The 14,735-nt window shown below is 38.3% G+C and overlaps 1 pseudogene and 2 gene segments (V, D, J or C); all 3 read right to left on the bottom strand.

Moving 5' to 3' along the window:
* LOC131984016 (Ig heavy chain V region XIG14-like) lies at positions 1-437 on the bottom strand. The segment is given in 2 exon segments: positions 1-308; positions 398-437. Coding segments are annotated over 2 exon segments (348 nt in total).
* Positions 438-1,972: 1,535 nt separating this feature from the next.
* On the bottom strand, positions 1,973-8,755 carry LOC131982964 (immunoglobulin heavy variable 3-53-like; annotated as a pseudogene).
* A 1,780-nt stretch (positions 8,756-10,535) lies between these two features.
* On the bottom strand, positions 10,536-10,988 carry LOC131983312 (immunoglobulin heavy variable 3-49-like). The segment is given in 2 exon segments: positions 10,536-10,807; positions 10,943-10,988. Coding segments are annotated over 2 exon segments (318 nt in total).
* Between the last annotated feature and the right edge of the window lie 3,747 nt (positions 10,989-14,735).

The raw sequence follows: 14,735 nt of genomic DNA, 5'->3' as shown, positions 1-14,735 counted from the left end.
TTACTGTGGCTCTCTGGCACAGTAATACACAGCAGTGTCTTCAGGCTGCACATTCTGTCCGTTTAGAGTCACTGTTTTGCTGGAAGAGTCTACGTCGATACTGAACTTGTTCTTCAGTGAATCTTTGTAATATGCAGTGCATCCAACACAGTGACCTCCAATCCACTCCAGTCCTTTCCCTGCAGGCTGTCTGATCCAATGTGTACGATAGCTGCTAAGAGAATAAGAGACCTGACAGGTGATGGTCAGACGTTGACCTGGCTGCACACTCACAGAGGCTGGCTGAGTCAACGTTTCACACTTTACACCTGATGGAAAAAGAAAATGTTTGTAACAAAAGATAAAGTTAAACTGCAAAAGAAGAGGTGATGACTTTACCAAATGCAGAGAGACTCACATCCAGCTGCCAACAGCAGCAGCAGAGCTACAGAGAACATGGTTTATGTAGAAAGTGACGTGCTGTGAACTCCACTGACAGCCTGATGGGATGTTTTTATAGCTGAGGAACAAGGAAGATCACTGAGTTTGCATACAATCAAACATATGAAGCATCAATGTTGGTCTGAATGGAGCCAATAGAAGAGTCTGTTATTATAACTGCAGTGTCAAAAATCAGGATCACCCACACTATTTTTATTAATGTAAATACATTATACAGGGCTTGAAGACCTCCAGCACGGTGCCGGAAATCCGGCTCTGGATTTTTTTTTGTGTTTTTTTTTTTTTTTTTTTAATCATGTTTAAAAAATACACACACACCAAAAACCCCTAGATAGTTAGATCTGGATATGACCGGTAGAGGGCATTACGGTGGATAGCATACAGCCTGCCGGAGAAAAAGAAGAAGAAGACTCCTTACTCTTTTTTAAAAAATATATTTTTTTTTTCTTAAATTACATTTTATTGGTGAAATGACGTAACAAACAAGGTGACATGAGGGACAAATACCCTTCGATTACTTCTAGTCTTTCGATGTACAGTTGTCCACAACCAGGGTGGCCCGCTGGCCCTTCTGCCTGCGCTGCTTGAAGATAGGGTACAGTACTTTGCGTCTACAGTATCAGTAATTTCCTTCGCGAATTGATCATTCATTCCGAACATTGTTCCTTTCAGTTCCCTCCCTTTGCTTTTCACCAGTTCTTTTTGTTGGAAATGTTCAAACTTTGCAATGATGGGACCGGGGTGTGATCCAAGCCGATGTCTGCGGTGAAATGTAATTTTGTTAACGGCGTCTGACGGGAATTTCAGAGCGGACTGCATGAAGTTGCGAATGAGTGTGTCGGGGTTATCTCTCATGCTTTCAGGGATTCCTAAGAAAATTAGGTTGTCTCGCATGCTTCGTGTTTGAATGTCCAGAACGGTTCCTTTCAGGGTCTTATTTTCTTTTTGAATTGTGGATATTTGGGAGGTGAGTAGCTCGACAGTCGTGTTTAATTGTGTGTTGTTTGTTTGGAGATCAATTATTTGGCGATGTGTGAATTCAAGCCTGGATCTGAGGTCTATTATTTCCTGATGAAGCATGCTGAGCATGCTTACTTGACTCCTTACTCTTCCTAACGAGCCACTGACGAGTCGGAGGCCGGCTTATTAAGAGCCGCCGTTAGAGGCAGTTAGCTACAGTTAGCGCTGTAGCAGTACAGTGTGTATGTGATGCTGCTGCAGGAGGTGTTCACTTAGCGATCTCTGTTTGTTTACAAAAAGCACCAGACACTGTGCACAATTAGTGATGTCATTAATTCACAATCACTATGTTTATGATTAGCTGAGACTCTGTCTCACACTGTGCATAATTAGCCATGCTGCTTTCAGCTGCTGACAATTCACGACGGCAAAAACCATAAGTCACCTCCGGAGTCTCTAAATCCCTCTGGGGGCTAACTTGTAATGGAGACACGCAGAGTGAGCAGACATTTGAGAGGGTGTGGCCTGAGACTTTCCTGGTGGCCACTTTTCCCCCCTAGTCGAACCACGGCTAGATACGGTCTGTGCATGCGTTCTCCCATACGTCAACCTTACTGGGGATTCCACCGCGGTTTAGTTCCGTTCTCTGCCTGGCGTCAGTTCCCACCGGGTGGGTAACAGCAGCGTAGGGAGCCAGCCATATAAATGCAAGCTAACGGGAACACGCTATAATCCAGAACATACGGGAGACCGTGAGATCCCGTGATAAACTATTTGTATTAAGTTAACAACAACAACAAACAGATTTGCTTCTCCAACGTGGAAGATCTGTTGATCTGACCATCTACCCTTATAAAAAATAATATGTTATGTCATATTGTATGCTGATTGTATGCTGTTCCACTTCAACAATCTCGTCGTCCATGTCGCCGGCCCTCTGATTGCCTTTGATTGATTGATTGCTGATCTGGTGCCAGCGGTCAAGACGTAATGTTGATATGAAGTAGTTTTAGGCTGAATGAACTGCATATTGTTTTATTTTGAAAGGAGCACAATTTTTGACAGGATTTTGTATTTTGATCTTGTTCACGATTTCAGTCAATGCCAGAATAACAGTTTTTCAGTTATGCAGTATTTGTTTTGGTGATATTATGGATATTTTATAATGGGATATTGCTACTATTTTTTTTTATCAAATTCATCAATCATATTGTTTAAATCTTATTCATGTTTTGTGAAACTCCCCTTGAGATAGTCAGATAAGAACAGAGTTATCTGCATTTGTTTGGAGGAAACTTTGACATCCAACATGTTGTCAGTTGTTTGCTTTTGGCTTGTAGCTTCTGTTTTCAGAGCAGAAATTCAACTTCTGAAGAAAGTTCAGCTGAATTTATTTCATCTCATTAGAAGTTTAGTGTTTAACAAGTTATATCCATAAATGAAGGAAAATAAATAATGATGTATCAGTGAGCTGGTGTTGAAATCATTAGTGGTCTGAGGGCTCCTCCTCTGGTGGCTTCATGAGACAAGGAAAGGTTTTTGACATGTTGAGTTTTTGTACAGCGTTGCTCCTTCCTGTGTCACTGTGGCTCTCGAGCACAATAATAAACAGCAGAATCTTCAGTCTTCAGACTGTTCATCTGCAGATACACCTGCTTTCTGCTGTTGTCTCTGGAGATGGTAAACCGTCCTCTGACTGACTGAGAGTAGTACGTGCTGGTGGTATAGATAGTGGCAACCCACTCCAGTCCTTTTCCAGCAGCCTGTCTGATCCAAGCAGCAGCTATATCACTACTGAAGCCAGAATATGTGCAGGTCAGTCTGTGGGACTCTCCAGGTGTTTTAACCACTGGTTCAGACTCAGTCAGTGTTTGACCCTCAGTACCTGCAGACATTTAAACACCTCATTAGTTACTGTAATGCAAAAATATTTTTTTGTCAGAAAAACAGTTTTTGTTCTTACCTGCCCAGTTAATTGACAGGATGAGAAAAACAAGCAAATAACCAGGTGTTATCATTGTGAAAGCCAGTTGTCTCTGTTCAGTCTGCAGTGTGTATGTCAGTGATTTAGTGTCTGTCCTTCACTCTGCAACACATATGTAGAGATGGAAGACGTCACAGATTTGCATTGACTCCTCCTCAGAGACAAACACCACATCTCTAGGAAACATTTGACTTTTATAATTGTGTCTTACTATTATGGTAATTGTGATGATTTCATTAATGCTTTCCAAGTAATTCAGGTACCTTAAAATATTTATAATCAAATTAAATATATGTTTTTATTTAACTTATGTATGAACATATCATGGATACATATCAATATCTTTGTTTCATGACTTGCTGTTACAATGTAGTGGGAACATCATGAGCCATTTTTCAACTTGGCAAAACAGGAAGTCACAAACCACAGAATCAGCTGTGGCTCTCACAGTGTTTGTTTGTGTTTAGAGACAGTGTCATACTAATTATTTGACTTCTGGTCTTCTACTGCCACCTGTTGGTATGTGTGAAAATAACTAGTTGAGTCCTTGTGGTGGTGTAACAGTTTTTGTATGACTCTGCTATTGATGTCTCTCACTGTGTGTGTCTGGCACAGTAATACACTGCTGTGTCCTCAGTCTTCAGACTGTTCATCTGCAGATACAGCTGCTGTCTGCTGTCGTCTCTGGAGATGGTAAACCGCCCTCTGACTGACTGAGAGTAGTAGATGCTACCACCACCATTAGTAATAGCACCAACCCACTCCAGTCCTTTTCCAGGAGCCTGTCTGATCCAGGCCATCAAAGAGCCAACAAAGTTAAAACCAGAGGTTGTACAGGTCAATCTGTGAGATCCTCCAGGACTTTTAACTGCTGGTTCAGATTCTGACCATCAACACCTGTCAGTCAAGAGGATTAAACATTAAATTCAACAAACTGACGACAAAAATATGGTCTGTGTAAAATTAAGAAAACTCTCCACCTGCCCAGCAGACAGTTAGAAGCAGCAGTTCTGTCCTATAGTCCATCATGATAAACTGTGTGTCCACTGTCCTCTGTCCTCTCTAAAGTCAGATAAGTAGAGGTGGAAGACATCGGAGTTTTGCATTGACTCCTCCTCACATGGAGATACAACAAGATAGATTTGGCAATAAATTATGGTTTTCAGTTCTGAGATTGATTGGTGAGCTTCCCAGGAAGTACCCTGAACCTCGCCCAGAATCAACATTGACTTTGGCCCCAATGTGACCTTTAAGAATAAGCCAGTTTTACTGATGGATGGATGAAATCTATAAGTTGGCACAATTTAGTCTTGTCTGGCTGACCTTTATTAAAACTAAGTATTTCAGTAAAGCATAAATAATGCTTGAGGTCTTCTCCTGTGCATATTTTAATGACTTTAATCCTCTGTTAACATCACCTGCACTGCCTTCTCCTGACTTAAGTCTTATCTCATAGACAGACAGCAGTTTATCAGCATGAACACCTCCATCTTTACCATGTTTACTCTGTCCAAAGGCATCCCTCAGGGCTCCATGCTTGGTCCTCTGCTGTTAATGCTCTATATGCAGCTCCTTTAATATCATCTGTCATCATGATCTCCACTTTTACACTGATTATATCAACCTCTATATATCCACCCGATCCATCATCACTGACCTACCTCCACGCGACCAACAACATCACCATATTAATTCATGTATGGATGCCACATTTCAAAAACTGCTCCACTCTCTCTCCTTTCCTTCACTGACAAAGTCCTCCATGACCAGGCCTCCTCTTATCTGACCCACCTCCACTCCCACACTCCTTTCCACATTTGACTGACTCTGAAAACAATCATGTGTTGCTGTTGTCTCTTTTGAATGATATTTAGAAAGAGACACTGACTGATAGACTGTCCATCGTTAGATGCTACATAATTAAAATTGTCGAGTGAATTGTTTTCATTACATGATAGTTTTCATCTTTAATAATGTATAACAATTTGATAAATTTTTCATATGGGTTAAAAAATATATTCGTGTTCATGAGTATAATGTTGAATTATTTAAACTGAGAAACATTGATCAAATCTAAAAACTGTTTCTCTCGTTCCTATAACAGTGAGCTGGTGTTGAAGTGCAGGCTGTCTGATCCAAGCTGTAGGAGCACTACCAACAGAATAAGAGACCTGACAGGTGATGGTCAGACGTTGACCTGGCTGCACAGTCACAGAAGCTGGCTGAGTCAGCGTTTCACACTTTACACCTGTTGGAAAAAGAAAATGTTTGTAACAAATGATAAAGTTAAACTGCAAAAGAAGAAGTGATGACTTTACCAAATGCAGAGAGACTCACATCCAGCTGCCAACAGCAGCAGCAGAGCTACAGAGAACATGGTTTATGTAGAAAGTGACGTGCTGTGAACTCCACTGACAGCCTGATGGGATGTTTTTATAGCTGAGGAACAAGGAAGCTCACTGAGTTTGTATACAATCAAACATATGATATATTATTTAAACACAATGAGCTGTTCCCCTGTGACCACCTACTGTACATTATATTCATGTTTATTTTCAAATGTATATATTTTTAATGTTTTGTGTAATTGCTGCATTTATTTATTCATTTTTTAACTTACTCTTTTGGCTACAAAAAGAGATATCGGCTGCAGCCAGGATCATTTAAATATTATGAACACTTTAAGTCTGATGCTGCTGTTTGCAGGTTTGAATAAAATACTTTTACAGTTTTTTTCAGTCGCTAAGAAGCGCTTACCCATACTTCAGATACTTTTTCTAAACTCTTCACACAATTAGCACAGCATGGTGTTTTGTAGCCATACCATTCACACATTTCATGTCGTTTCCACACAATATGCAGTCAAACACATTTTTTTAGGGTTTAGACAACCCAGCAATCAATTCACACAACAGGAATTATTGTTTTAGCAATTGAGAAAAACTGTAAACAGTAAAGGAAAAAACCAACTGATTTGCTTTTTACTGGAATGCTTTTGAATGTGAACATTACATGTGGACACACAGTTCCCAACCAAGAAATTTAGTGTAAAAACGGTGGATTGCATGTTTTGCATGCAAATACCTGTAAACCTGAAACTTACAAGTCTATGCACTTTTTGTAATGTCAACAATAGCCAGTATTTTGAAACCTGGTGTACTTTGATTGACTGCATGTACCTTGTGAAGTGAAAACAAGTGTTATTCTTTGACAGAATAATTTCATTCTAAGTCAGATTTCCAGTGTTTTGGTAAAGTTAGTATGTGCAGAGAAAGATGTGTTCTATTTTGAAATGAAAAGTTAGTATATATTTAACAAAATGTGTTTTTGAGAAGAAAATTATCCATTTGGTCAATTGTGTTTTGTACGTGTGAGTCTGTGTTAAGAGTTTAGAAAAAGTATCTGAAATATGGGTAAGTGCTTGTTAGCGATTGAAAAAAACTGTAATAGTTTCAGTGTTTGCAGACACAGACATACAGAGAAAAGCATCGAGCAGCAAACAGCTGATCAGGAACTGAAACAAGTGACAAACTGCAGAAAACTAAATCCTTTAGCTTAGTGACAACTATGGTAGTTCAGACATGTAGAAGTTATTTCATACTAATCAGCATATTTCACTTTCATCTGTGTCCCAAATAAAAACAAGTACATGTCAAATATCAGGCAGTGTGGGTTATACTGAAGGTTTTTATTGTCCAAGTCAAGTCAAGTAGAATATGATCTGATTTCTATTATGGCCAACTTATTCCTGTCCATGAATAGATGCAGCTACATTTTCTTTATATTCAGAAACAGTTTGCATCAAACTCTCAATATTCTCTCATTTTATGATATTTCTCTGCTGTTAAAACACAACAATGATCTTTTGATTAGTTGCCCAGTGAGGAGGAACAAAGACAGAATTGTTTATTTTGTGTGCTTGCCTGCAAAAGCATACTAATTGTTATTCCGTGGGCTTATTCTTATGTTTCATTCCGTTTCTTCAGTGTTGTTTTTCGGTAGACTACTCCTCCCAGAGCTTTGGCTGCACATACACAAAAAAGGTATCAAATCGACCGGCTCGCCCATGACAAGTGTGCTATGACTTTTCTAAGGGTTTCGACAAACGGTTTTCAAATTATTGGGCAAAAACATGTCAAAAAATCCCCCCAATGCAACCCTATGGAGAGTCTAGAGTGATGAGGTCATCGTGCAGAATGTAGAGGGAGAGAAAAAAGTGTAAAAAAATAAATTTGAAAACTGCGCTCCAGGCCGCAAATTCCACTCAACAGAAATAATTTATACATAGAAACATAGGAAAATTTGTCCTCTCACTCACAATCCTCTGGTAAAGCTGTCAGAGTTATAGTTTGGGCGTAGGACGCACAGATGATCCACCAACACGCACCAACAGCCTCATTGGCTCCCATATTAAAAACGCAGGAAGATTTCTGAGAAAGGGAGATGTAACAAAGCTATTTTTTCATTTTTCTTAAAAAAAACAAACATATGTAGACGTTCAGGAAGAACTCAGGACGCTCAAAGTGAAGTGGGATCAATGATAGGTATTATGGTTTTGCCAAAAATGCTTTCTGTTAGGGTTAGGGGCCAGCAATTCCATTCTGTCTGCCTCTGGCTGCTGGCACTGTGACGAACATTCTAATGTGGCAGTTAGTTCTGTTGATTGCTCTGCTCTGATTGGTCGACCCCACCTGGCCACCTGGTTGCTTAGCTACCAAAGCCTCCCCCCTTTGAGCCACGAAAATGATGGTCCAGAGGCAAGGACACAATCAAAATTTCTTTAGAAATTTTCTAGTTAGTTTATTAGTATTTCTCAGGAAATAATTTGTGTGTAATGCAGAGAGTCATTTATTAATTTAATTTTTTTTAACTCAAACAGCCAGAGACAATGAGGACTGCAGGTTTTTGTACAGCTGCTCAACCAACTCCAGTCACTGTGAGTCTCGAGCACAATAATAAACAGCAGAATCTTCAGTCTTCAGACTGTTCATCTGCAGATACAGCTGCTGTCTGCTGTTGTCTCTGGAGATGGTAAACCGCCCTCTGACTGACTGAGGGTAGAACTGTTGGCTATCACTGTAGATCAAGGCGATCCACTCCAGTCCTTTACCAGGAGCCTGTCTGATCCAGGCCATCCAAGAGCTACCAAAGTTAAATCCAGAGGCTGTACAGGTCAATCTGTGAGTTCCTCCAGGACTGCTGGTTCAGATTCTGTCAGAGTCTGACCATCAACACCTGTGAATAGAACGAAAAACATTGAGAGAAATAAGATGGTGAAGAAATAGATGAAACATATTAATAATATCTGAGAAACTGTTCACCTGCCCAGCAGACAGTTAGAAGCAGCAGTCCTGTCCTATAGTCCATCATGTGTCCATCAGCAGTCAGATAAGTAGAGGTGGAAGACATCTGAGTTTTGCATTGACTCCTCCTCACAGGGAGGAACTGGATCTGACTTGGATCTCAGTTACTGTTTGGTGAAACTGGTCAATACATGTTAACTGTACATGGACCATTCCTACAAGAGTCATTCTAAAATATTTCATTATAAATTGTATATATTATTAAACTTATTGAGCACTGCCTGCATCATGTCAAGACTGAAGATTCAAGAATTTCTCAGTCCATCAATAAAAATTAAGTGATAACAAAATAATAATTAGTTGTTATTATTATTATTAATATTATTATTATTATTATTATTATTATTATTATTATTAATAATAATAATATTATTATTATTATTAATAATAATAATAACAATAATAATAATAATAATAATAATATTGTTGTTAATAATAATAATAATAATAATAATAATACAATCCTGATAACGGTTGCTCATAATGTCCTGCTGGTTTTCTCAAAGAGTGGTCCTTAATCAAAACAATATCAGGACATTAGTGGACAGAAAACTGCAGCAGCAATAAAATTGAAGAAAACTGTTGGGTTAAATATTTATATAGCTTCAAAATAGTCCACTCAGATATACAAACTCTGTGAAAGATACTTTCATAGTAAAATAGGTTTGTCATCTTCTATATTGTCAGATTATTTAAGGTGGAAGACAACAACTTCTTACATTGATGATACAGTAAAACCTCAGTGAGTTTATAAAAGTTATTGGAATACTTTTGCTGGAAGAGTCTAAGTTGATACTGAACTTGCTCTTCAGTGAAACTTTGGAGTATGAATTACTAGTATCTTTCATTCCAATCCACTCCAGTCCTTTCCCTGCAGGCTGTCTGATCCAAGCTGTGTAGTAGCTGCTAAGAGAATAAGAGACCTGACAGGTGATGGTCAGACGTTGACCTGGCTGCACAGTCACAGAGGCTGGCTGAGTCAGCGTTTCACACTTTACACCTTTGGAGGAAAACATGTTGAATATTGAATGAGTGTAATAAGAGTGAACAGTCAGTGTGCTGTGATCATACTGTCAGTGTCTCTGCCTCAGTGAGACTCACAGGATCCAGCAGCCAGCAGCAGCAGCACAGCTACAGAGAACATGGTTGGTATTGAAGGTGGGAGCTTCTCTTCTTCTGCTGCAACTGACAGCATGATATCAAGTCTTTATAGCAGAACCTCATTAGTTACTGTAATGCAGACATATTGTCATATTGTCAGAAAAACATTCATTGTTCTTACTTGCCCACTTAATTGACAGGATTGTCATATATGATTTATATTTTTCTTTCATATTATTATTGTAATAGTGATGACTTAATTAATGATTCAAATGATTTTACTGCTATGTTAGTTTGTTATAAAATTGAACATATTCATTTATTTTGCTCAGCAGCATTTGGTGGTCCATCCTTGTTCTAGACACATCATGTATAAATGTCCAAATATATTATCAATACCTGCTGTTATTCATTAAATCAACAATGGGAACATTATTAAACATTTTTAACCCGACAACACAGGAAGTCACAAACCACAGCATCAACTGTTGCTTTCACAGCGTGTGTGTGTGTGTGTGTGTGTGTGTGTTTAGAGACATTCTCTCCTTCATGTCATCTGACTTCTTATCTTCTACTGCCACCTATTGGTACTTGTGAGAATAACTAGTTTGAGGTTTTTGTAGAGCCTCTCTGCTTCCTTTAACCACTGTGTGTTTGGCACAGAAATACACAGCAGAGTCCTCTGGCTATAAGTTGGACAGTCTCAGATACGTCATACTGTTGCTGTCATCTCTACTGATTTCTACACGGCCTCTCACACTGCTGGCATAAGTGTTTCTGGCATCGGAATTGCCAAACCCGATCCATTCCAGAGCTTTTCCTGCAGGTTGTCTGATCCAGCTCATAACACAGCAGCTAAATGTGAAGCCAGATCCCCTGCAGGAGAGACTGAGAGTCTCCCCGGGCTTTTTCACCACTGAACTGGAAGGAATGGACTCCATGCTCTGACCTGTACAACCTGATGAGATGAAAGGAGAGAGGAACCACAGAAGAAAGTGAGACAGTCATGTGGGAAGTTTTCTGGTATCACTGAGCGACCGTCAGTCCATGTTGTCTGATCAAAGATCAAACAGCAGTCAGCAGGAGAACTCACAGGGCAGAGAGAGAGCAACCAGCAGAAGAGTGAGTGTGTTGATCATCCTGAGGCTGGAGATGTGACCTCTGATGCTCCACACAAAGTACAAGAGCAGTCAGCAGGACACAAGTACACTGCACACACTGAACATTTGCATCAGCACATCATGGGGAGGGAGGGGCTCCTGAATACACAGAGTTTAATTAATGATTTATAATTGATTACATTTTTTGTCCTTTTAATGGTTATACAATAACACATCCAGAGACAGGAACACTTTTTGGAAGTGATTATTGATAATTAATTAAAGATAATTAAAACAATAAAATAACAGTAATAATAACAAAAACATCAAAATACATATTTGCACAATGGGCCTAATCACAAATATCTAGAAAAATGTTTTCTTCAATTTATTCTGAATGAAGCTCATAAGAGTCTATCTCAGGTTCATGAAGGTGTTTTTACCTGTATACAGTTTTTTTCAATCGCTAACAAGCGCTTACCCATACTTCAGATACTTTTTCTAAACTCTTAACACAGACTCACACCTACAAAACACAATTGACCAAATGGATAATTTTCTTCTCAAAAACACATTTTGTTAAATATATACTAACTCTTCATTTCAAAATAGAACACATCTTTCTCTGCACACACTAACTTTACCAAAACACTGGAAATCTGACTCAAAATGAAATTATTCTGTGAAAGAATAACACTTGTTTTCACTTCACAAGGTACATGCAGTCAATCAAAGTACACCAGGTTTCAAAATACTGGCTGTTGTTGACATTACAAAAAGTGCATAGACTTTTATGTTTCAGTTTTACAGGTATTTGCATGCAAAACATGCAATCCACCGTTTTTACACTAAATTTCTTGGTTGGGGTCCACATGCAATGTTCACATTCAAAATCATTCCAGTAGAAAGCAAATCAGTTTTTTTTTTCCTTTACTGTTTACAGTTTTTTTCAATTGCTCAAATAATAATTCCTGTTGTGTGAATCGATTGCTCGGTTGTCTAAACTCATTCCCCGAATCAAACATCCTTTTGACAAAACCATAAACTATCTTCATCTAGTAAAACACTATTTGCAGATCTCAGTCATTCCTTTTGCAAAACTCTAAACACAATTCTCCTGCAATAAGAATTCTGAGAAGAGGACAGGAGGATTCGAAAAATGTGTTTTAGCAATTGAGAAAAACTGGAGGTACATTAGAAATACTGTTTCCAATATGATAGAACATAAAAAGTTTTACAGTATTGCTTACAGTGAACAAAATATCCATGAAACACACATGAGCATTCTGAACAAAAAAAACAACAGCAAAAAGCCCAGATAAAAAGGGGGGGGGAACTAAAAAAAAAAGCACAAAATTACTGTATCTAATGTCTGCGATCTTCAGGGTTAGGCCACATGTTTTCATCAACATTGCATCTGATATTGTTTTTGAACTGATATCATTGCAGAAGCAGAGGTTTTTATACTGTATCTAAGGTTTGGAATATTGTTTTTGCTATTGTGGGATGTTGTGTGTTAACATTCTTAAATAATACAAAAACAATCCATAATTTTGTTGCGAGGTATAGCTTATCTGTTAAGGAAATGTGTTTGACTGCATATTGTGTGGAAACGACATAAAATGTGTGAATGGTATGGCTACAAAATACCATGCTGTGCTAATTGTGTGAAGAGTTTAGAAAAAGTCTGAAGTATGGATAAGCGCTTCTTAGCGACTGAAAAAAACTGTAATATATATAAAATAACTTCCCATTCATACATGTACAGACTCCTTTATTGCAAGATGTTAAGGAACAGCATAACATAGGCCGGCATCAGACAGAATTCTCACATTAACGGCGATTGTTGTTATAGTACCACAGACAGCTCACATAGACTTTCTGTTGTCTCACGCCAGTGTTAACTGGTACTGTTTAAGGTTGAGCTGCCAACCGTTGTGAGAAATAAAGCACGACGCAGTCAGAGCCGCAATATAACGACCACCCATGTCCGACTGGTCCCTCCTCCGCCCTACATCATCATAAACAACACAACGCAGAGTTCCAGGGTGTGGAGAGGCTCATCCCACACGGGCTGGGTTAAAGATACAATTATACATGTATTTCCTTTCTTACATACATGTTTATATTGTTTTGTAACAAAATATGTTTTTATCAAACTTGGCTGGGTGGGCCAGTGAGTAAGCAGTGAGTAGGCCCATTACTGGCTATGCGTCTGGACTACAGATCTCGGTGAATGCTCTCCATCGTTGTCTTTACAGTCTATATGGACCAAAGTGACCCGGAAGTACATCAATTTAAATGAAATTATTGCGAGATCTCGTAAAACCTTTGCGAGATCTCGCAAAAGTATATATATATATTTTTTAACTTCGTTTTTTCTTCTTCTTTCAATATCCCTTAAGGGGCTCCGTAGATCTGTGTGGATCTTGTCAAGAACGTCTCAAAAATGCGTCTTTGAGGAAAGAGATGCGTGTGTGTGTGTGTGATTGATGATTCACAAATGCAGAGTCACACTTCACAAACAGGATTTTCAGTTTTACAAATGTCTTTTTCGTTTTTACAAATGGAAAATTGTGTATTTACAAATGCACAATATATATGTATATAATATATAATATATGACACTTATTTGTAAAAATCAAAATACAAATTACAAACTAGAAATTTGTATTTGTGGATAGCAAAACACATGTGCAATTCAAGGACTATTTGTCGATCACCCTCTGTTCGTTTACAGGTATGAGACTAATTTAAGCCCATACTTTCCTGTTATTTTATTTATTCATTTATTTATGATCCTCCCTACTTTTTTAAATTTACTGGCATTACTACAGTTTTTCACAACCGCTATGACCCGTTTGTCAGAACCTTAAAAACTTTTTCAAAACTGTTAACGCACATCACACCTGATACACTCAATTCCCCAAACAGTTAATTTCATGGTCAAAATCACCCAGTGTAACTAAAAACAGACACACACTTCCAAAATACAATATTACACTAACACAGTTGACCAAATCTACCAAAACACTGACACACGTTGTCTTCCAACAGAAACATTTAGTCAGTCACAGCACAGTGTCATAAAAAACACTGACAACTGATGGAAGAACACAAACCGAATCACTTTGCATGTTTCTTATCTACTTTTTTTCCTTTTTCTTTTGCAATCAACAGATTATTGTATTAATCACAAATTTAAATTAACCCTGTGGAGTCTCCAAAAGCACCAAAGCATGACTTCTTCATGACATCCAGACTAGAAAACAAAGCAGCGTGGAGCCCTACTGTAAATTTACCTCTAAAGTTCTGGCTGTAAACTCCACGAGGCCAGTTTCAGTTTGATGATGATATACCAAGTAAAACTGGAGACAAGCTCAAATATATTTAGTATAAAATGATAGAACTGGATGGAACCCTCTTACGTTTATGTTGTATTTGCGACCTTTGTTCACATTTGCAACATTTACTGTAAAATTCTTTATTGAGCATGATAGTGTTTTGAAAGTAAAAAAAGATTAAAAATCACATTTTATGTTGGACTGAATGACTAAAAAAGACACAAAATGACTTACAAAGACATGAAAAGACATGAAAAGACATGAAAATGATTCAAAAATGGACAAAATAGCCTCCATATAGATAATGTTTGTGATGATGTTCTTCATTTTTCATTTGTTGGCCATGAATTTTGGTCCTTTTTTGTACAACACTCAGTACAGAAACTGAACGAGCCATGTCAGAGCAGCTTTGCAGAATGTTTACGTATGAAAGAAGAAGATA

The sequence above is a fragment of the Centropristis striata genome, chromosome 13 (assembly GCF_030273125.1).
Source record: "Centropristis striata isolate RG_2023a ecotype Rhode Island chromosome 13, C.striata_1.0, whole genome shotgun sequence".
Taxonomy (NCBI): Eukaryota; Metazoa; Chordata; class Actinopteri; order Perciformes; family Serranidae; genus Centropristis; species Centropristis striata.
This window is presented reverse-complemented; position numbering and strand designations above follow the sequence as displayed.